The 23798-nt window shown below is 41.2% G+C and overlaps 1 protein-coding gene across 1 annotated transcript; it reads right to left on the reverse strand.

Annotated features, from left to right (window-relative positions):
* Positions 1–11164: 11164 nt before the first annotated feature.
* Positions 11165–15989, reverse strand: etaa1b (ETAA1 activator of ATR kinase b). Its single transcript, XM_047602168.1, has 6 exons — positions 15639–15989; positions 14997–15122; positions 14825–14889; positions 14547–14656; positions 13029–14419; positions 11165–12240 (listed from the first exon to the last, which is right to left on the reverse strand). Exons 1-6 carry the CDS (start codon positions 15778–15780, stop codon positions 12128–12130), a joined length of 1947 nt encoding a protein of 648 aa, XP_047458124.1. The 5' UTR covers positions 15781–15989; the 3' UTR covers positions 11165–12127.
* Between the last annotated feature and the right edge of the window lie 7809 nt (positions 15990–23798).

Genomic DNA, 23798 nt, shown 5'->3' on the forward strand with positions numbered 1-23798 from the left:
ACGCTCCCAGTGATTGGTGGAGGGCCAAATCCATTTTTCCAAAAAGAGGAAAAGAAGAAATATATGTTTCCCTGACAAACAGACGAAGCACTTGTCCCTGGCTGATTCATAAATCGTTATATTCGGAGCTCAAGTCTTTGGAAAGTCTATTAGTTCCGGATGTCTTCTTATCCTCCGGTTTCTCTGAAATTTTAAACACGAAGTACACAGAAATTCAGATGGACACCGAGACAAATGGAAAGAAATAATCATAGATACCCATAGTACATTTTAACAGACATATTGCAGTCTCAGTAAGAAGCATTATCAAGCCCTAAATAACTTTTTTGGAAAATGATGTATCCCGTGAAAGGATAGTAAGGAATAGAGTCGGACGGATTAAAAATAATGCAGCAGATTAGAGATACGGGCTGCATTAAAGTTACTTTTAAATAACGACATTTTTTCTTCCTTGTCAAAACCTAGTGCCTACATTACCCACAATGCACCTCGATCACTGAAAGCACAATAAGAGGAGAAGAAAATAAAGATAGCTCCTGTTGTGTCCATAAAAGATGTTAAATTCCTGTACCCACAAACACACTGGGAAAGATCTGAACAAACTCAGGCAGAAATGCATGGATGCATGACTTGTAAACATGCACACATACACACACACACACACGCACACACACACAAGCTATAATGCACTCTAATGTCTATCACATGTAAAACTTATTAAAATGCATGGCGTTCATCATGACCTGGAGGTACGAGAGTAAACGACACAAGATTTAATTGACAGCTGAGAACGGTAACACCTGCAAACAGCCTGCGTCTTGTCCATGTGGTCAGACTGCATTCTCCACACACACATACACTCAAAACAAAGGCTGATCAGTGAGGCAGAGAAAAAGTGAGAGGAGGTGGAGGAGGGGTGGGGTGGAGGGAAAAAAAAAAGAAAAGGCGAGGCTGACAAGCAATGATTGATGTTCGCCCATCACGCGAGGCTTGACACTCACTCCCCCTCCATTCGCAACAAAGTCACCAGTGTGTGTGTGTGTGTGGACGGATGGATGTTTTCCAGTGTGTGTGTTCCAAACTAAAACCCATTCAATCGATAAAGCTGGGCTCTCTGAATCACGGGGCAATAGCCAGATTGCTGACTAGACAGAAGAAGAGGCGCTGGAGAGCACATTTCACATGTAGATTAAAATCCCAGCATGGTAACCTTTTGCGTGGATTGTGTGTGGGCGGTTGAGTGGTAGTGAGGTTAGCAGCATGTAAACAGCCTGTATATGTCAAGGTGGCATGTGGGACACAGGGTGGACATGTTTCGACACCACGGATGGAGGAAACCACTGTTGAGGTCAGTTGGTCACGTGAAGTGGAGGTAATCTATTTGATGTATGATCCTGAATAACAACTGCATAAATAAATCTTTTTGACCATTTGTAGCTGTTGGCGGTTCTTCTGGACCAGACACTTCTCCCGGCCACACCAAGCAGATGTAAAAGAACCACGGCATCAGAAGCCAGTCACGACATGGTCTCATGTGGCCTGTGTCTGCACCTAAAAGTTGCACTTGAATACACCACAAAGACCACGGCCAGTGCCCATCTGCACCCATATGTTCTGCGCCCACTTGATCGCAAATAGGTTTTCATACCAGCAGGTGGTAGTAGTATGAATTTGTCAAAAGGGAAACTAGAAGAACTACTATTAGCTAAGATGCTAGGAGCCTAGGAAGCTAAGAAGATCTTCTGTGTGTGCCCTTTGTTTCCTTGTCTTTGGTCACTTCCATTTCTCCTCTCGTGCACTGGTCTCTCTAAGCCCAACAGCCAATCAGATTGGGATCTCTGTGACCAGCTCGCCCGGCCAATTCAAGATGCTGAATCAGCTGAAAAAACAGCTGACGGTGGTCAAACTTGTAGAAATGGTGTAGGACACAAAGCTAGGGCCACAGAGACTCACCGACTACCAGACACCAGCAAACAGTCCACCGCAGGCTTGCCCTGTCACACCCTTTAGGCTTTTTTGTTTTGCGTGTTATTGCGATGTTCCTTAATTCTCCTCAACATTTATACAACATCACATACAAAAGTCTGAACTTCGCAGATGGAGAGGTCAGTGTTTTGCTAGTGTTGGCAGGGCTTCAGTTCTGCATTGTGGACACAAAAAAGCGGTATTTGCCAAACACCAGAACCTCTGCAAATTTCCTGCGGTCCAAAAGCACATTATGTCTTTGTTTAGGTTTGTTTTTGTGGCCTTCCTTCTCTGCAAAGAAAAGGTGACTGTGAACAGTTGGTTTTGTTCCCTTTGGTTTCATGCATACTTCCACCACACATAGAGTAACTTTATAGGAGCCAGTGCTTTCAACGGCTCCTGGGGAAATGTCTCCAGATCACATGAAATGATGGTCGTTATTTTACTATCAACTGCAGTTGGTTTTGAGTGTACAAAGACAAAGAGTCACATCTGTGGTGACTTATAATGAGGGTTTCCTTGTGGATGTCCAGTGCTGTAGGGCACACTCCCAGCTTCCCAATATCACAGTGTATTCTGCAAAAGGAGAAATGCCTAAATGACCTGATGGCACAAGTATAAAAGACAAGTATAAAATTGCAACAGGTTAAGTGGAATCGTTCAGAATTCAACCGTTAAAAAGTTAAAAATTCTTCCAAGAAAATAAAAAGTCTGAGTCTTACCCACCTGGACGTTTTATTCCAACCTCCATTCAGTGTGAAATAGCTGCAGGGATGAACCACTTCATCTCGGCTCAGACATCTCCCCTGTCTCCAACCCCTCTTTACATACTGCAGTCTTGGCGACAAACTAACCCAAAAAAAATTCACACATGGTAAATTCCCACGCTGCCAGGAGGGCCCCGCTTCCCCGTAAGACTTTCAAAACCAAATCTTCAAACAAAAACATACAAATCTGTCTTGCTCTCGGTGGAGAAAACACGGGGCAAAGTCTTGATGGAAATGTTTCATTTCTTTTTTTCCCAACAGATACTAAACGAGCAGCACGGATCTCTTGATTTGCATGTTTAGTTGCTTTGTTGATTTGCTAACACATATTTGCATTTGGAAAGTAATTTGACTGGGGACTCCCAATTTGCCTTTGAGGAGAAGCCTGTGCTGCAAACACGGCTGTGTGTACTGTGTGTTCTTTTCCTTCTTACTTGGCATCTAGTGTGTTTGTGTGGATGAGACAGATAAGGCGTGTGTATTAGTGAACACAACCAAGACATCGTTTTATAACTGTGTAAGAGTGTTGATCTTCTGTCCATATGAGGATTACAGTGGGGAGACTGAGGTAAACTCTGGACATGGACCAATCTCCAGCTCTGAACCTTAGTTTGTGTGTGTTCCTGCATTTCTACACTTACAACATGAAGGAGACACAGATATGGAGATGAGCAGTTATTAGCTGCACTTCTCTAAAGCATTTTCATTCCTATAGAACAGTTCTTTATACTTTAATAATATTATGAATGCATTCATGTTGTGAAGGATGCATTTGGCAACAACAGTGCAGTCTTTTGAAAGGGTACATGGATTAGTTAGTAAGCATTAGCAGTAACATGGGCAGCAAAACATGTCACTCACCCTGATGATGTCAGTTACATCAATTTGCTCAGAATATGTTGATGCATCGTGATGTTTCATCCTAATTTATGGTGGCTCCTGCTGAACCCAACAGGTCAAGCCATTGAACTTAAATCATACTCAACTTCATTAACAGTCATTCATTTTGAGAATATAGTAAGCTACACTACATAACTCTTAACTTTTGTGGTGAGTGATTTCTTTAAGTATGCTTTTATGACAGAAATTTTTGTCTAAATCTGCATCTTAGTGGTAGAGTTATTATTTAGTGGTGAGTTAACCATTAAATTGGCAAATACATTTTAGAAAATTTAGAAAAATTTGAAAATGAATTGGTATTTTCTAATGTTTATAGGCTATAATAACATAATTTCAATTTTTTTTAATCAAAATATAATTTTTATTTTACAGTTAGTATCGCCCAGGACATGTTGCCCATTTAAGGTATAAATTTAAAAATATCCAATTTCTCAAATATTAACTTCTAAAACATATTATAGGCAATTCATTGGCTACTCTCGTTCATGTTTTGCTTACAAAGTTAGAACAATGCAACAGGAGCTCACTAAGGTGACACATTGCAAAAAAGTCAAAGCGAAAGTCTTCAGCTGCAGAACAATCTTGTCAACTCACCCCAACTTTTTGTGAAGTTTAAGTACCACCATCAAATGTACAAGTTCATGTAATCGTACACAAAGCCAGGCACCCCAGCTCACACAAAGATCTTGAACCCCCACTTTTTGAGTTCGCTGGGTAAATACTAATCAGTAACACACATTTACGAGTTAAATGAAGTGTAATCAATACGTAACACCTTTATATAAGTGATTATCTGTAGAGTCTTCAAAATATAACTATATCTGAGAGTCACTATCCCTGTCTTTGTACCCCTATCTAGACAATGTATCCCCCAGGATACAGACATTTAATGCCTGTTTATGAAAGTTTTGCAAATGTAATTTCTACTTTTTCAACATGAATACATAAAATTATCTTTAAAGAACAATAAAAAAACAAAAACAAATCCCTCCAAAACATAATTAACAAGAAAAATAGTGTGTCTGCCAGTGTCTTTGTCCACATAGGCTGTCATTTTGAAACTCGCCATGAATGTATCAGTATAGTATTGAATGCTGGCATGAAGTCACATAACCTGGCAGCTTGACCCATCCCTCCTTAAGCGATTCTCATGACATGAAGCGCATACGCTTAATGTCCCTCCCCCTACAGCCCGCCAAATGTCTGTATCCCCAAGGATGCAGAAACCAGGATTAATCGTTTCAGAAGATAAATTAATCAAAAAACGTAACGAAAGAGCAATAAATTACTTTAAACTTAAGGAGAGCATACAAAAACTAAACTTCCATAAAAGTCAGAACAGTACGTCAGTTTTCAGACACAAGAAACGCATCCGATCTGTAAATACCATGTAATGAGCCTGCTTCCCTTTTCTGTGACTAGTTTTAAATGAGAGTGAGACAAAGTGAAGGTACAAAAGCTCAATATCATTACTACTCACCATGGGCGTGCAGGCACATGCAAGATCCAACATGATCCTTAAAAGGTCACAGCAACCAAATACTCATGTGTTTGTAGTGGGTGGGAGGGTTCGGAGCACTGGGGAACCCTGTGGCCTCTGCCCCATAGGAGATGGTCAGCTGGCAGGTGCTCGCGTACTCAATGTGTGTGCACGGTTAATCTGCTTTGCGCATTGCTAAGGGAACCCCTTGGCCTCCACAGTCTTGCTTTCCGTTGCATTTTCCATGGTGTGTTTCTGCTCTGCATCTGTGTCTGACTGTGTGTTGGTCCTGGCAGCTGGAGTTCCACTCAGCTGGCCTCTCTTTATGCAGTCCTGCTTCAAATAATGAACTCTGTCTCTGCACAGTGGGGGCCATTTTAACTCGCAGAAGCACACAACTCACAGAAGCTAGCACCACTTCACATCTTAGCACCGCACTTAGCGTTCATATTGAGCCTCTCTCTGCACAACAAAGTAACGACTAACCTCAAATTGGCCAAGTCCTTGAAGATGAGGCGACATTACGTGATGTAAAAATGATTTGCAGCCTCTTTCTCCCCAGACCTTTTATAACAAAGTGCAAATTACAAAGCTAATAGCTAGCTTCCCTGCATCTGCTGCTCCTTTTTTTTCCTCAGGGGAAGATTTGGCACCTCACTGTAAAGCCCTGCAACAGAATTACCTCAGCCTAAACCTGTCAACAGACCATTACAGCCCACGCTGACTATTACGGGCTGGGGAGAAAAGGGCCAAAGCCATCGTAGCGCAAAGGTGTTGGCAGATATAGGCTGGAGGAATGTGGCAACAGGGATATTTGTTGGCTGTGTGCAAGACAGTCTCGCTTCTCAAAACACAGTTAAATGTGCAGACCCTTATCAGCATGCTTAATAAAGCGTGATGATGCTGGGATATCAACCGTTTGGATAAAGCAGAATTTAAAAAACAGCTATAATCCAGGCTTGAACAGTGTACAAGGCGTGGAATCAAAAAAAAGAAAAGTTGAGTTGATTGCAGAGCTTTCAGTAAGCCCATAAATCCTTCACAAGATGTGTTTTTTCTCTTACTCCTTCCATTCCAAAGCAATGATTTAGATTATAATAACAAAACTTGGGTAGACACCTCCATGCTCCTTATCACTATTACGTCTGGGTGACTTTGACCTTTACTCGACTGAACTAGTTGTAAATTAAGCGTCAACTGAACAACATGATGTAAAAGCCTGTCCTCATGTGGCTGTAGTACGCTTCCTGTGTTAATATTATACAACTCCATGACACGGAGATGAGTCAGTGTAGAAACTGGAAAATCAAAAGCTTTCACCTGAATGTTAATCCATCTTTAATGGCTTACATTTCATGATTCACTTGTCTTTCTGTAAAGTGTCCAAGAAACACAGTTTCAAGAGCAGAACCAAAAAAATATTAGCAGCCAATAACAGTACAATGTCAGACGCTGATTAAGGAATTCCTCCCGTGAAACAACACAAGCAGAAATGTGTCTAAACACCTGATCTATGCGATGACACCTCTTTCTCAAAACACGCTCAGCACTATACTTACGTGCTGCCCCATCATGCTCATGGGCTTTCCATCACTGTCCCCTGTGGAGGGAGTAGGGGAATTTGGCAGCTTCCCCCTTTCTCGACTCCGTCTCCCCACTGGGGAGGGCAGTCATACCTGGGGGCCCCTGAATGGAGCCCTCAGGTAAAGCGCTGTTGAAACAAATCTAAAGCTGCCTAATGACACGCACCGTGAAACTCTTCACAGGTCATTTACGCTGCTGACAGGCTGCTGCCACAGAGCCGCACACCTCCTCCCCGTAGTGTGTTTGTGTGTGTGTGTGTGTGTGAGATAGAGGGAGACAGATATACAAACCGATAAGAGCCAAAGTTGGAGAGGAGTAAAAAAAGAAGAAAAAAAAGAAGCTGGTGTATGTGTGATATGTATTAGTCATACTCTGGGAGGTAACCTGTGAGGTATGAAAACAGTGTTTAGCCTTTCTGCAGCGTGGCCTCACAGCATGGGAAAGCGATTAGAGATGCTATCTCCGATGGCTGCTCAGCACTTTGTTGAAGGAGGCAGCAGCTACCTCAGGTCGTATTTCTAAGGATGTTTAATTTATGTCTGCTATTCTTGGAGTCTGTTTTGAGGTACCGTGGATGACCTCGGAAAACTTGGCCTCATATTAATCTGCTGCAAATGTCTAGGTAATCCAGCACACTGTATGCCTCCAGGTCTCATTACTCACTTCCGCCATATAAACCTCATACTGGGATAAGTACGAGAAAAAAAAGGCAGAATAAAGAAGGGGGGACTGAATGTTAAACTTTTAGCTTAGGTTTCCTATAGCAGTAATGTCCATCCTGTCTTTTGGCTGTTTAGTAAAACATGTTCCACTTTCTGGGGAAAAAAAAAAAAAAAAAATCCCTCAATGAAGTTAACGTGCTGCATTTATTAGTAGTGGATCATCACCAATAATCACTTGTTATTATAAGGTTTACAGATTGTCGTTAGTGACCTCTGATCTGGAAAAGAAAAACAGGTGTGATGAAAACATTATTAAAATATTGTTAGTAACATGTTGAACTATACTCCCTGGTAGTATGGATGTGGATTGTATGAATTTGAATATGTGGGTAAAATTATCAACTTGACAGCTAACATGAAAAAACCCCACAAGCACCTGTGGCGTGTTTGGGTCACTCACCTGCACTGTCAGTTTATGAGGATACAGCAATAGCAGGCTAATGTTTCTGTTAACAGTCAAAACCGGTATTAAAAAAACAAATACATTCCTGGGCTTGTGCAAATGAGAAACTGCGAGCAGAGCCAAACATTAGGCGAGGATCATTTGGAAACGTTAGGATTAAATCTAAATAAAGAGCAGAGGAACCTGTGCCAACAAAGACGGAAAACACAACAAACAAAAAGTCCTCCAATTGAAAGCTCCCGCACTAGGAGACGAGCTTGCAAACAAGGCGTGCATATGCCTGTGTATAGAGATGACGGACCATTTGGGACAAATGGGGCCCCACCTGTTGGCAGCAGGAAAAAAAAGGAGTAAAAGTAAGTTTTAATGCGTTCACAATGTCACCAGACTGTGTGAGGAAAAGCTTTTGATGCGCGTGCTTAACGCTAATGCTGTGATAGCTCCAGGAGCTCGCTGCAGAGCAACATGTGCAAACACAACCAAATTAACAAAACAATCCACTCCACCAGATTGATGCATAAATGCCACACAATGAGAAAACACGGCTAAATTATGGCTGTATAAAAATAAATACTGAAATGCTCTGCAAATACATAAAGCACCCCTACAAACAGCCAAACACAAACACTACCAAACATCTCTGTTGCCCTACCTTCCCATACTCCCCATAAAGAAGTGCAGAACCTCTGTTCCGCAGAACAAAAAGCTAAAATGGGCCTCAGTATTTCTCACCTGCCTCAACATCACAGAAGGTGATGTCTTGGTACAAGGGGCCTTCACCGCAGAATTTCAGGGAGGGACAACCATAACTCATTCAATTTACCAGCCCAAAGGAAATATACACATATTCTTGATCAGTGCCGAGGGTCCTGAGTCGATAAAACAATTAAAATATTTGGATCCACGAAGGAGACATTATCTTTAAGTAAAATACTCTGAGGTCAAAGGCCAGTTTCAGGACAGAACCACAGCTTCAAAGTTGTAATGCCAAGAATATGTCAGCCTTAGCCCTAGCCCTAGCCCAAGACAACTATTGAGCATATTGAGTCACTCATTTAAAACTTTTCTTATTTCATTTTGTCCTAAAAGCTTGGGCGGAATATGTATTTCACAGAATGCAGGGACAGCACATTTCAGAGATTTATCTTGCATGTTTAAGTAAATATTCCAGGTCGTTATGTCCGTAGACACAACAACAGCTCTGTCCATCAAATACTCCCCTTTACCCCTAAATTGTTACCACACCACCCCAGACACTTTCCCAACTTCAATTAATGTCCTCACACATCAGTTTCAAGCTGCAAATTCTCCTCTTTCAAAAATGAAAACATTCACATAAGAATGGACAGTTTAAACAGGTGCTATGGTAACATAATCGTCACTGCGGCAATTACTGCCTTATGCCTGACTAACAGCCATAAATCATTCTCCCTCCACAAAGAGGACGTTGTGGCGCTCCACTCCCATCCAATAATCAGAAATTGCTCCATGTATGGCGTGACGAGCGGGCGCTGAAACAGCCCATTCTTCTGTTCCGTGGACGATATTTTGCTCTCTATGGCGACATTACAGGGATCCTTCAGCGAGCACGATATTGTACCTGCTCGACACCTGTTAGCTTTAGCCAAGGGTTTCATCAGATAGTTGAAATAAATACTAGTCATCATCATAACCATAATCATAGTCATAAAAAACCAGGGGCCTTTATGCTGTTGCCAAATTGCCCCGCCATCTGATTTACAGTCAGACTACGTGGGGAGGGAAAACAGATAAGGCAGGGAGGAGGATGGCGTCTATTATGCCCTCAGAATGGGATAAATACTCAAATATACACACCTGCAGACCACCCGTCTCTCTCTCTTTTCTTCCTCACTCACACACACACACACACCTGGGAACTCTCAAAGGCATGTAATGGGTGGGAATGGGCTCAAGGGAGGGGAACACTGAGGAATTCTCTTGGGATTACAAAGACGGACATTGTGCTACCCTCACACACAGCACAGCAGGTGAGTAGAATGATAAGAGGCCAGAGGACAAATTAGCCCTCATATTAAAATAATCCCTCACGTCTAATAACAATAATATTCTCCACACGGAGGCTGCTGCATGGTCACAATGGTCCTCCTTTTCAGCCAGCAACTTGTTGAAAACAGATTTGAGTGTTTGTGAAATGGGTCCATCGTATCTGCTCCACCTGTCAACAGTCCTGAAATACACAGAGGTTAGAGTAATGGGTGCCAATAACTGCAGTGAGGAGGCCGTCTGTGTAAACTCAAAATCCTCACCAGCTGTTTGATACGCCAAGAGTGTTACTGATGAGGCAAAGCATGATGCCTGTGAATGTGAGCAATGGTAATACGACTGAAACTACATTTAAATTCACCTTTAACCATTAACGTGCAACGCGATCTACTACTATGTTTAACTGTGTCAGGCATAACATTATGACCACCTTCCTAATATTGTGTAGGTCTCCAAAACAGTTGTGATGCATCACAGACTGGACATGGGTCTTCTGAGGGTGTCCTGTGGTGTCTGGTAACAGAATGCTGTTGGTGGGGAACTTTGGGTCCTGTGGGTTGAGGGGAGGGGCCTCTGTGGATCTAGTTAATTCACAGATGTTTGTGTGCTGCCATCAAGGATTGTCATTGCTGCTGTCATTGTGGTGGTGGTGTCTGGTCTAGTCTAGGTGGGTGGTACATGTCTAAAGGCTGTTACATTCTCTCCAACAAGCAAGAATTTTGTCATTTAGTTCTCGCAGACCTCATTTGGGAGTTCTTGCAGCTTGTTCTTGACACATTAAATGGGCACAACTTTTTTCTCTTGTAGTGTCTGGTTACTGTTCTGTGATAAGTCCTATGAGGACTTCACCGGAGTTCAGCACTTGAGCTTCTCATAAAGTACAAATTACTTGGCCAAAATAAACCATTTTTTCTTGTTCTCACAGACCCAGGAGCATGAACAAATTTCTCGCTTCTCACAGAGTATGCAACAAGCTTTAGTAATATCCAGATCAGATCAATGCCAAACGTTTCCCAGCAGAACACTGAATTGTCACAAGATGGTTAATGTTATTCACTTCTCCTGTCAGTGGTTTTAATGTTATGCCTGATCCATGAAAGTCTTGTTTGATAAGTCCCTTTGGTTTTTTTAAAAAAAAGAAAAGAAAAGAAAAAGAAAGACAGTTTTTAGGCATTCTGAATAGTATTTTGTCATTTCTTGGAAAACAATAATGTTAATGACTCATCCTGCACTAGAGGGCGTACACTTGTCTCCCAATAAAAGACTGACTTGAATTTTTATGCCACGGCCCTTGTTACAAGAGTTTGATATCATAACACACATTTCCATCATGGTTTTTATTGTTGCATAATAAACTTTTTTCAGAGATGCGTAACATTGCTATTAAAATATAGATTGGGCTATAACACCATCTTTACTCTTGATTCTAATGTGCAAAACTGAACTCACATGAACTTACATGCACAGACAAAGCAGAGAGAAAACACAAACAGATGACATAAAGAAAGGACAGCAACTTATTTTCCTGTAGAAAACACTGAATTCTATTAAATGTTTAGTTTGGCCACAAATGAAACATTTTGTGCTAGGCTGTTGTGTCACTCTCTTGATTTCTACTTGTAATAAAGCGGTGCCCTTTTGATACTAAAGTTAGGAAAATTGTCAAGTATGCATCAAAGGAGGTTTCAGACACATGATCTGTTTGGTTAGACTCATAAAGTAGGGAACACTGAGTTACTGCCAGTGTTCACTATAAACTATAGACATCGATTTCTGATGAAAAACATTAACAACACGTTCGTCTGTCAGTCCTTGGTAGAAGTACAATGAGATCAAACTGTTTACATGTTCATTCCAGAATGGGTCCAGAGAGCTGAAGTAACAATACTGACAAACAGAAAACGTGACCAGTGTTGGTCACATTTGGATTTTTTTTCCCCAAGCTCAGTGGATGTAAACTATTCATCATAACGGAGATCTAAAACTTGAAAAATATGAAATGTGTTTTCACTTTAGCAGCAAAAATGTCCAGCAGGTCTTACTACAGACATTTACATATCCTTTATTGACACAGCGTCCTCTCTGTGCAGAAAGTCAAGCAAATCAACCAGAGCCATGAAAGTGCTCCATAACCTAACCATCACACTTTATGGTCCTTGACGCAGTCATAAGAGACGTATTGAAAAGGAGTGAACTGAACTGCTGGTACGGAATGATGAGTTTTGCAAAGGTGTGTCATGGTACAATAAGGTGCAAACATTCTGTCAGGATGGAAGCTGCTCTATTGCTTTGGGACGTTCTGCATTCGTAGCCGCCTCCTAGCCAGGGCTTCCTGTTTCTTCCTCTCGATCTCGGCTCCAGAGCACTTCCCTGTCATCTGGCTTGTGACAAAAACTGGAAACGAAAATGGAAAGTGGAAAAAAATGTAATGTAAATATTCAGAACGTTTGTCATTGTATGATCTGAGTTTTAATTTGTTAAACGTAAAACCATCCTCATGTTGAAGTTTCTCTGTGTCCAGAAAAAACAATCAGTCGGCAATTCACAGGCAATGAAGCTTCCTGAGGTTTGGACTCTTGACAGTATCACAAATTAAAGCCATTGTGGCGTGTTTACTTGCTTTGAGGGAGAATGGTTCATGTGCACATGCGCTGAGCTGTCAGTGATTATAAGAACAGCATGTGACATCTGTTTTACTTGTGAATTTTCACATTGATATCCAGCCCTTTAGCAAAGAACTACGGAGAATAAATGGCAAACGTCAAACTGCAAGGATGTACTTAGTTACACAAAATATCTAGAGTCACAAAAATCTTTAGTGACAAAAAAAAGTACTTAACATTTGTTTAAAGCTTATTTGAGGTTAGCAAGACCTGGCCAGGAAATGGAGTAATGGAAGAGATGGTTGAAACTCCACAGAGCCCTGATCTCTGCAGCATGGAATCAAAGTGGGGCTACATGAAGAGACACAACTGGAAAAACATAACTGTGTGTGTGCAAGAGCTGTCTGAATGTGTTTTTTTAACTGGACTTTGAATGAAATCAAATGATAAATGAAATCTATTCATGGGAATATTTGGGAAAGCATCCTCGCCTTACTGTAAGTATATAAAACTGTTGTATAGTACTTTACTATCATTTAATAGAGTCCGGGTGTGAATGTCAAAATTTTGACATCTTACCTTTGTTGCCAATAATCGCTGAGTCAGATACATTCCTCTTGAAAGCTGTGTGACCGGACTTGGAGTTCTGAGGTGCTCTGGCTGTCACTGTATGTGGCTTCTTCTCCACATTCGCATTTCCACCATGGAAATTTCCAGAGGAATCTCTACACTGGTTAATTGCGCCCAGACTTGTGTGTCGTCCTGGGAAGCTTTGAGACATCCCTGATTTGATGTTGGCACTTTTCATGGGAATGTTCCATCCTTGGTAGTTCACCGTTTCACAGCTTGTCCCTGGTAATGAGTTAGAACGAACAAAAGCACATGGTGAAAGTCTGTTAGCACTGGCACCGGCGTTCATGGACCAGGCCGTGTTGATTGGCAGAGACTTGGTGGTTTTCCGTTGTCCGTCTGCTGCAATATCTAATTTTACTTGGCAGTTGCTGGGGCTCCCTTTCTGGGTCTGACTGTTGGCGATTGTTTCTATGCTGTCACAAGCCTGGTAGAGCAGAGCGTCATCACCTTCATCATCCCATAAGCTGTCCGAAATGTCTTTTACAGAGTCTGTCCCGATTATGTTTCCACAGTGATCAATAGTGACCTTGTCAGCTTGAGGAGTAGAGGGTGTCTTTGTGGTGGCAGATTTCTGGTCAAAAATATGCGATTTCGGTTGTGCAACAGTTGAGCTAAGTTTTGAAACGTCTCGAGCCATCTTGGGCTGGAAGTGAGGGTTAGGCTCTAACTTAAAAGTGCTTCGATTGGTAGTCTTTGGTTTGGGACATAGTTCCTGGAGTTCACTGCTGCTTGGCTTGCAGTGTACATTTAAGGCCTGACAGGCAGAGTTTGTATTTGCAGTTGGCTTGCAAATTGGGGTTAACTGTTTATTGTTTGTTTTAGGATTAGTGTTGTGTTTCTCATCGGAAACCTGGGTCATCGCCAGCACAAAAGAGTCATTAAGTAAGTCATCATTCTCCCAGTCATCATCAAAGTCGTCGCAGCTTTTCCCACCATAACCACCAGATTCCTTTTCTTCAGCAGGATGCACAGCTGAGACAGACTTTTCTGCTGATTTAAGATCTGGTCGCTGGTGTTCAGTTAAATCCAAAGTCACAGTCTGGTCTTTTGTTTGTTGTGAAGAGGCTGATGCTGCAGAGCCCTGGCTTAGTCGACCACTGACTCCCTGAGTGGAGCAGTCAAACAGGGCGTGTAGCTCTGCCTCCACCTTGTCCGCAGAGGATGGACACCCAGGGTCCTTCACATTACTAGAGATTGATGCCTGTAACAGTTCTTTTTCAGAAGTGTTAATTAGGTTATTGTTGATGATGTTCAGTTGCTCCGAAGTCTCCTTGTCCTGCTGCATGTTCTCATCAAACTGCCGGGCCAGTTTCATGAGGTCTTCCACACTGCTTTGCCTAGAAGAGAGAGTATGTGAATAAATAAAAGACAAAAAATTACTATATGCTTCAGCTAAATGTTGAGGACCAGTCAGGGGGTATACTTGTTCAAAGACTAATTACTAATTAGTCTAAGACTAATTACCGGGAGGACTTTTTCCTAACTCTTGGCTTCGGGATCTCTGGCGTGCAAGGGATGGCACTGTCACAGATCCACTGAAGCAAAGGCGACTCTGTCCTTTTTCTGTCCACATCCTGTAAAAGACACAAGCACAATGTTGGAATTTCCGCTACAAAATAACAGGTGGAGGTCTCTGTGAAGTACAGCAAGTACAATACATATTTTGGTTTAGTTTGACAGAAAATATGTCATTTTAATTGTATTCATTTGAAATTTAGGAATAGGCTGAATAAACAACTGACCTTTGGAGCAATGCGGTTCACAATATCAGATATTTCCACAACTTTGGTGTTCCTGAGCCCCGACCCTAAAAGCAACAACAAAGGTTGTTCAGATGTGACATGTTCTACTGCTTCAGCCTGTTTGACAAGGTGACGGTAAGGGGTTTCTGTGTTGAGTATCAGTCTTAAATACCAGCATTAGGTTGAGTGGGAGATGTGGGGTCCCAGAAAATATCGTGCGAAGCTTCACCATCTCCGGGAGAATCTCCAGTATTCAATCCAGGGTACTTGCAGTCTCTCCGCCGTGGACTCTGAAAATCTGTGCAAGAAAAACTTTATTTAGAACTTTTAGGATTTATGTAAACCAAACTAGGTCATCTGTTAAAGATACAATTATGCATTGGGCATATGATTCAAACATGATTAGATTCCATAAAATGTATGTCCAGAAAAGATGACTTTAAATGTGCTTTCAGAAGCTGGCACACAGGGCAGGCTTTCTATTAGTCAGCTAAACAAACATACCACTCCTTAGACGAAAAATAAAATAAGTATTTCTAATATAGCCAGGTAAAAGTTTTTTTTTTTTTTTTTCAATGAACAATAGCCAAGTTAAATAAATGGTAAATATCGACCTAAATGCATAGGTTAGAGGTGCATATGTGAAATTAAATCAAGTGAGAAGGTATGTGTCACTACGGTACGTTGGTTTTGATCATCCTATGGCCGCCGACCTCCCCCCACGTATGCGGTCAAGGCTGCAAGTTTCCATCAGTTTTATCTGTTCGAGCGGAGCTACAGACCGTTGTGTATGTTAACAGATCCGTAACCTCACCTTTACACATGGGTGATACCGACGTCCCGGGCATCTGCTTTCCTGTGTCCTTGTCTGGTGTTTTGCTGTGGCAAAGTTTGGAAACAACAGTCTTCCACAGCTCAGTGAACTCAGAGGGAGCTTGTTTCCCCGGCTCTGACATGGGTCACAAAAAGCAGCCACAACAGCGCAAATTCTCCTTCACATTATTTTATTAACAGTTTCGCGGCTCCTCCGTGGCTTAAAACAACGCGAGGAATAATTTACATTCGTATTTTTTTCATGCTAAACCTTGTTGTTGTGGTCTTTGGCTGTAGCTCAATCATTCAAAGCGAGCCGCCATCTTTGCCTGTGACGTCACGAAAACCAACGGGTGCCTGTTAGGGTTTTTTTTTGTCGCACTGCGTTCGACGGCAGGCAAGGCAAAACTTTCAAGGTGTGTATGAATATTTCTCGTTCTCACAAAGCGAGTTACATGTATTGTGTATTAATATATTTGCGAAAAAAAGACAAAACAGGTAATGCCTTATACATTGGATTTGACTATTGGTTATATGTAAATACATTTTATTAATTCGAGAAAACATTAGGAGTGCTAATTGCTGCTGAATTTAAGCGAGTAGCACATTCAACTAGGCCTCCACGCTGCGCTCAATTAGTGAATTTAGGCTAAATTATATTTAATAACTTTGTTACATTTCAGAGGAAATTATTGTACAACCAATGTTTACTCAATTTAGCTGGCAACCATAGTTATTTGTTTCCAATAATATTCTTAAAAAAATATTTAAAAACAATTGTCATTGTCATTTAAAACACAAAAGGTTTTAAATGTGTTCTCCCACAGCCAGCCTGATTTTTGAATTATTGAAATATTGCTTGCACCAAAAATAATAATTAATTTGGTTTTAGAAAAGCGCAGCCAGCAAATCCACATTAATGCTCTCTAGTTCTGTGGTTTATTTGTAAACTTTATGAAACGCAGACATTAAATCTAAAGTCTGTGTTACTGTTGACTGGTTGCAAGCAGTACAGTAAATATGATGTCAAACAGCCCAGTACTGCCAAGTGCCCATATGTTTGCCCCATGATTGTAATCGGGTCAGATTGCCATTGAAGCTTGTGTGTTTGTGGAGCATTTTTTGTGAAGGATTTGAATAATTGATACACACATTTTCATCCATTGTTTCTTAGGTGTAGTTCATAATAGATAACATTTGTCAAAAGTGGCATGCTATTGTGGCTTGTCATTCACCATATGTCTTTTCGGTAATAACCAGACATTAGACTGACAGCTTAGAGCTTCCTCACATTGTAGTTTTGTTCACTGATCGGATCATCTTGTAACAATTCACTATTCTGCTGGGAAACTTTTGGACCTGACATTCATGTGGATGTTACTTCAACATGTACCACACACCTACCACCAGACACCCCCACCCCATAGCAATGATACTCCTTGATAGCAGCAGACATCCCCAGTGGGAACAAAACAGAAAGAACAGCACAAGGTGTTGACCTAGTCTCTCAGTACACTAGATCCCAAACTGACTAAGTATCTGTGGGATGATCCACAGAGGCCTCTCCCCTCAACTCATAGGATTCAGTTACCAGATACCACAGGACCTCAGAATGTCCATGTCCATTCTCTGATGAGTCACAACTGTTTTGGAGGCACAAGGGACCTACACAATATTAGGAAGGTGGTCATCTGATCAATGTATTTTGCTTAACCCCAGACACTGAGGGCCTCTTTCCGCATGAATACAGGCTGATAAAGTGGAAACACTGGGAACAAAGTTAAAATAATCAGCAACCTTATTTTCTTACATTCAGATGTGACCAACATCAAAACCAAACAAAATAATGTGAGACAGAATAGAAATGATGAAAGGATAAAACTGACCTCATCTGCTTCACAGATGCTGGCATGAGAAAGTAATGTGCGTTAGTTTTAATTCAGTTTAGTGTCCCATCTTGTTTTCAGTCATTCAAATATGTTTAATACTGTCACATAATATCAGCCATTCTTAAGTCGATAACAGTCATGGCAAAGTCCTTTTTGTTTAAGGTCATGCAAAAACCCTCTGCTTGGAATTAAATGTTGCCTGACATGGTTGATTTGTACACAAAAGTAAAATCAGCTTGTTGGAAATGCTTAAATAACATCTACTCAATTTCTCTCTTTTGGAAAAAGGCTGAATCCTACGAATATGAAAGTGTTTTTCATTCAGAAAGCTCCACGCTTCACTGCACATCGGCTTCTAAACAATCTTCCATAAAATTGCAATGTCGGAAAATGGTTCATTTTAAAGTCAGATTTAAGGTGAGCACAGAGAAGATCAAATTTAGTAGCAGATAAACTACTGTATAAGCAAAACACTTTGAGGAGGACTGTAAATCCCAGTCCAAAGGTACACTCACAATGGTAACAGTCCAAAGTCTGAGTCTGAACTCACTGAGAATAACTAAACTAAGATTAAAAGCCAGAGAAACTGTTAATACAATTCACATTAGTGATATATGTAAGTAAGGTTTTGTTGAGCCAAGGTGACTGGAGGGTCAGCGGCTTATCTTTTTGTTTTATTGTGTTAGGGAGTGAAATCCTGTGTCAAAATCTCATGAAGTTTACACAATTACAACAAATCAATGTGGTGTAAAGGTTTGAGGTGTTTGGATGTGAGTTTTGTCTCCACACTGACCTCTTAAAGTTGTCTCGGAGAGCTTTTAATTCAAAGTGGACTCCTCGTATTTCTCTAGATTTTGGCTGCTATTGTTCAGTGTCATCTTAAGTTTGCAAAAAAACAAATATATACTTTCTTTTTCATTTAGTACACCTCTGTTTGATTTAAGTCCTGTAGGACGTAATTAGGATTACGTTTGACATTTAAAGATCAGTGATGTGGTGCACATACATAGATGTATCCACACATGCTTACAAAACCTTATACATTTTACAGTTATTATTGGTTTGGGACTCAGCTATGTCTCTTAATTATAACTATACCTCCTCCTAACTAATAACTAAACATGTCACCTCAAAAAATGCTCCTTTTAGCATGTGTACGTCATCATTGATGAGTAATGGCTTTTAGTGACATGTGGGTTGATGACTGCAGATGCGTCATTATTTTGTTGAAACTTGTGTCCACCATGATGGTCTTCTTATCCTACAGCTGAGGGAAAGCAGCGACATGATGAATGTTATTTATTTGAGTATGTCATGTATGCCCACAGACACGCACACACATTCATACAATAACAGTTTCCAATGACTTAGTTGATCAAGAATGAAATACTTGGTTGAAAGTAATTAAAAACTTTCCACTCTTCTTCCTCAAAGGAAACCAAACATGTGGCTTGAGATTGTTGGCCATTCTGTGGTTTGTAAGTCACCTCTTGCTATAGCTAATACACATTTTAGGGGCATTGTTGCTTCCCAGTGTAACTCATGTATTTCACTAAAGAGTCCAGCGTAGGATTTGAAATGCAATAAATAACTGACACTACATTTATGGCTTTATACAGATTTTCTGAATATGATTGGTTTAATTTTTTTTTATAATGTGATGCTAAATTAATTTAAAGTCTCTCAGCATTGGGAATTTTCAACAAATTTCTGAAATAGTAAATAACGGATGATTCCTAAACAATTCTCTGCAAAGCAATTTCCAGAATAAAGCACTAGATGGTGCTTGTATACCTCCTCGGTATCCTGTGTGTGGGTTATGTGTGTGTGTCGGTGGTGAGTGAGTTGGAGCGGTGGGAGGGGATACAGTAAGTAAATTCAGTGTAGACCGGATTCAGATTTTGTTGAAAATATTTTACTGTGATGATGTGTTGTGGGACACACAACCACTCAGGATGCAGTGAATTACTGTGGTTGATTATGCCTGATTCTGCTTTGATTGTTTTCATTTGGAAGCGGTTTATCAGTATGGAGAATTTGTGAAGCCAATCAACTGTGTTTCTTTGATTGAACGCCAAGAACTGTTATGAACAGATGACCTCCAGTTGGAGCTTCGACTTCCCTTGTTAAAGTGTAATTCTTGTTTCATCAAAACATCAGGAGATATTTAGCCACCTCTTAAGATAAAATGCACAGGAGGTGAGTGCAACGGCAGCGTGTGTCATCTCTGAGGCCGACTCCTTTAGCGAATCTCAAGTGTTAACTGGATAAAAATGTGAAGGATTAAAACATGGAACTACTCCAGATTGACTTAATATATAAAATGTGTGTGTATATATATATATATATGGCTGTGTAGTCATCACAAATGAAGTAAAACATATTAGCACAGCAAAATATTAAATAGATAAAAAGGCAAACCTAGAAGTGGGACTTAATAAGTGCAACATTTCAAATTTCAACCATTCAAATTATTTATAAGTTTAATATATTTTTTGGTAATTCAGTTCTCGGTAAAATGCCAAAAAACGGCTTCCAAAGCTCAGAGTGACATTTTCTAATTCAGTAGTATTGCGATGACAATAAAACTGTTTTATCTTGATGAATAACTAAAATAATTTTCAGTGAATCAGTTGAAATGCTGCCATCTTTTAAAAGAAACTGATTTAAATAAGAGTTCCTGTCCGTAGAGAATTATATCTGTCGTGCTGCCACACACACCAAGAATCACATTTCCGCCTATAGGCCATTGTGTGGTAGCGGCGTAGCTGCTGTCAATGTTAAAGAGGTTAACTGGAACCGCCAGAATGGATGTAATCAACAGCTACGTTTCATGCCTCTCTTTAATGCATTCAGCTAATCTTGGGGGTATCCCCATTGCTCTGTGAAGTGAGCTGTGTCATATCACGCTGCCACGCAAAATCCACCCGGAGGGCGCCGTTGCCTGCCCGTCTAAAAGTCACCGTAACGCCCTCTGTCACACCGAATGTTTGCATTTGTCAGAAGTGATAGTTAGACCACAGAATAAAGGGCATGGTCGTGCCAGTTTGAATCTGAGTATGAGGCATCAGCATGCCTTGTTTTTTCACCCACTCTATTTTTCCTCCTTTGCTGCGAGCCTCTCCAAGCCGTGTCACCGCAAAAAAAAATCACAAAAAAAAAAAACTCCACTGCCAAAGATGCTCATGGACGAGAGAAGAAGAACACTGGAGCGCAGATTCTCCAAGCATGCCTCATTTTTTCCCAGAAGCCTCTGTCTTCATCTAACTACCTACCGCCTTCTTCTATTTATTGGTTACGCCTGGGTTATTTAGAAGCAATTAAGAAGCTAATTGTGGAGCTTTCAGAGGACTGGGTATTATAGTAAAAAGTAAAGAGCTAATGGCTAATTGCCCAAGCAGCTGCTAGTGTTTATGAAGGAGGAGCGAACATGCCAGGGGATCTACCAGGCGTAGACAGCAATGAGGACAAGGAAGCGCTTGTGTATATGTGTGAGGTGTTTGGTGCGGGGGGGGGGTCATCATTGCTGTGGATCCCAGGGATGGTTCTCACTGGGCAGCTGCCAGTTGAGGAGGAGAATATAAAGCTCAACTCAGAAAAATGTCTGCATAAATAATAATCACCTCCGATGGCCTCTGGTGCTATATCTCCACGGAGTCCATTGTGTCTTCACTGTTTTTGCGTGAAGGGTATATCCCTTTATGCCACCTCCCCCATCCTCCCACATCTCCCACCCATTCTGCCAGACCCCCTTTGGGCTAGCACTGCCTCACGGATGACAGTTAGCATGTGGCGGAGCTCTCTGAAGTGGAAGGCATCCAGGACGCAGGGTTTCAGTGCCAGCTTCACCAAGCTGGGATTTCACCCATTTCACAGTGTCTGCCAATGGCTGGGACTGTGAATGAAAGCATTTGAAACAATGCCTGGTTCTGCAGTGTCAGATCAGTGGGCTTCAGCAGTGGTTAGAGGCAGCCTAAGGTGGTTTGGCGTCTATCTGAAAGCATCCCAGCGGCCCTTTTCAGTCACATGAGGCGAAAAGGAAGTGCTAAAGGGCTTCCAACTGCACTCTCCTCCAGCAGTAGATGGTTTAAATGAAGAGGAGGATGAGGTGGAGCGATCATCAAAGCAGGACAGTTGTGGTTTCATTTTCATTTGGCTTTCTGTTGTGTTTGTTTTTGTCAGGCATGACTGGTTAGATTTCAGGACTCTAAACAAGACAAACATTTACTGAGAATGTTTTCAGTTCCCTGCTGTTTAGAATTCACCATTAGGAGCTGGTATTTTTTTGACAGCTGGGTGTCACAGTTAAGGAAATACAACCAGAATAATCTGTATATTTGTTGCTCTTCCACCTTGATATGCGGCATTTAGGAATATTCAGATCAAATCAAATCAGCTTCATATTCATGTATAAGGAATTTGTTTTGTTCAGTTAACTCATCCAAGTGAGGACCTTTGAAGCCATGGACATCAAGGGAATCGAACCAGTGACCTTGTGGCCCAAAGCTGCTTCTCAAACTATTAGTACACAGCTGCCACCAAGAATTAAACTTTATCACAAAAAAAAAAAACAGCGTCAAAGTCATCAACAGTGCCGTGATGATCTCTGGAGCACCATGCGTAAGGCAAGGATTAGCGTAGCAACAAGGATGGGGGCAAAAGAGTTAAGCAATACCTTTATTTTAAAAAAATTCATCCTTTTTATTAGGCTAACCTCCAAAACTTCATATCTGTAATGAAATAACATAATTTTAGTATATCCAATTAACCTCTGTCTCGACCCCCTTAGGGCTTCACTTAACATAGATTCATCTTAAGGTTGTCGTGACTGCTGCTCTGCTCTAGGTGTTACAGTTTAGGTGCAAGACCTCTCTGTCTTGATCTCTGCATTCACCATCTACGGGAAATATATTATGGTAAATGCATCCATATGCACTGGGTCATGTAACATATAACGGAGACATCAAAGAGGGAGCCATTTCATAAAATTAAGAGGCGGCAGCAGTTGTGGAAGAAGGCTAAAGCAAGAGAGCACAGAGGGGCGGAGTGTCTGCGTACAGCACACTGCAGCAGCAGCAGCAGCAGCCTACTTTGACTGCTCATTTATTCTGTTTATAATAGCAAAGTCGATGATAAATGTCCCGCAGAGTGCACATGTGCTAAAATATTCATCAATTGGAGTCCCCCTAATTTGCGGAGGAGGAAAACCAATAAATTCAAATGTGAGCAGCAGTCATGTTATATTCATATGAATATGCAAGACCATGGGTAGGACATTAAGATGAATCTGGCGTGTATGTGCTTTTAACCAGCTCTAATGTAATGTGTTAGATGGAGATGTGTGAGAGGAAGGTGAGAAAGCTGCAAACAAAGTGGGCTGTGCTTTCATGAAGGGGCCTTGATGGAAATTCAGCCACTACTGATGTTCTTGAAATTTAAGGGTTAATGGCATAAAAAAAAATAAAGTAAAAAAAAATCATAACTCACACAATCTTCACTGATTAAAGGAAAAGTAGGAGATTGCTCTTTTGGCTTCATTTTGATTTTCGAACATAAATAAACACATTAAAACTGCCCCTTTATGTTTTGATAAAGCTTAATTTGTCATTATCATGGCATCAGACCTCAAACCACATGGTCTGAAATACTGTTTGAATAATCAGATTGCCTCAAAACAGCACAGATTTTTTATGCACTGGCAGCTTGCACAGTTTTCTCAATTTCCACTCTCTTTCCTGTTGTATTTTTTTTATTTTTTTGTACTTGTCTCACAGCCCCCCTCGTTCTTTGTCTCACTCCTTTCTTTCCCCCCGTTTTTTCTCCCCGTGTGTTTTTCTCACCCTTTCTGCTCAGGTGTGCCGGAGCCAGGAGGAGGGAGAAGAGAGGGGGATTTCTCCAGTCATGTGCCCTGCAGAGCCACCCTCTCCTGGGGTAAGGATGACAGGAAGTCAGCCAGATGGCACAGAGCAGGTCTGCGGCATGTGACCTCCTCTCTGGAGAGGCAGGAAGCAAGGAAGAGCAGAGGGAGGAGCAAAGAGGAGGAGGGAATCTGCGATTAAGGAAAGGAGGTGAGGAGTTGGAAGGAAGATGTGAGGCGTGGAGGCAACTGAGCCTCTCATATATCAGTGTTAACGTTTGTTCCGCTAGCAACATCGGGAGCTTTAAGATAGTGATTTATGGGAATGTATGAGATTTTAAAGTAGACATCAATTACATTTTATACAAATAAATTTGCACTGTTTTATTTGATATATCTGAACGGCACAATACCT

This window comes from Mugil cephalus, chromosome 13 (genome assembly GCF_022458985.1).
Source record: "Mugil cephalus isolate CIBA_MC_2020 chromosome 13, CIBA_Mcephalus_1.1, whole genome shotgun sequence".
NCBI classification, from domain to species: Eukaryota; Metazoa; Chordata; class Actinopteri; order Mugiliformes; family Mugilidae; genus Mugil; species Mugil cephalus.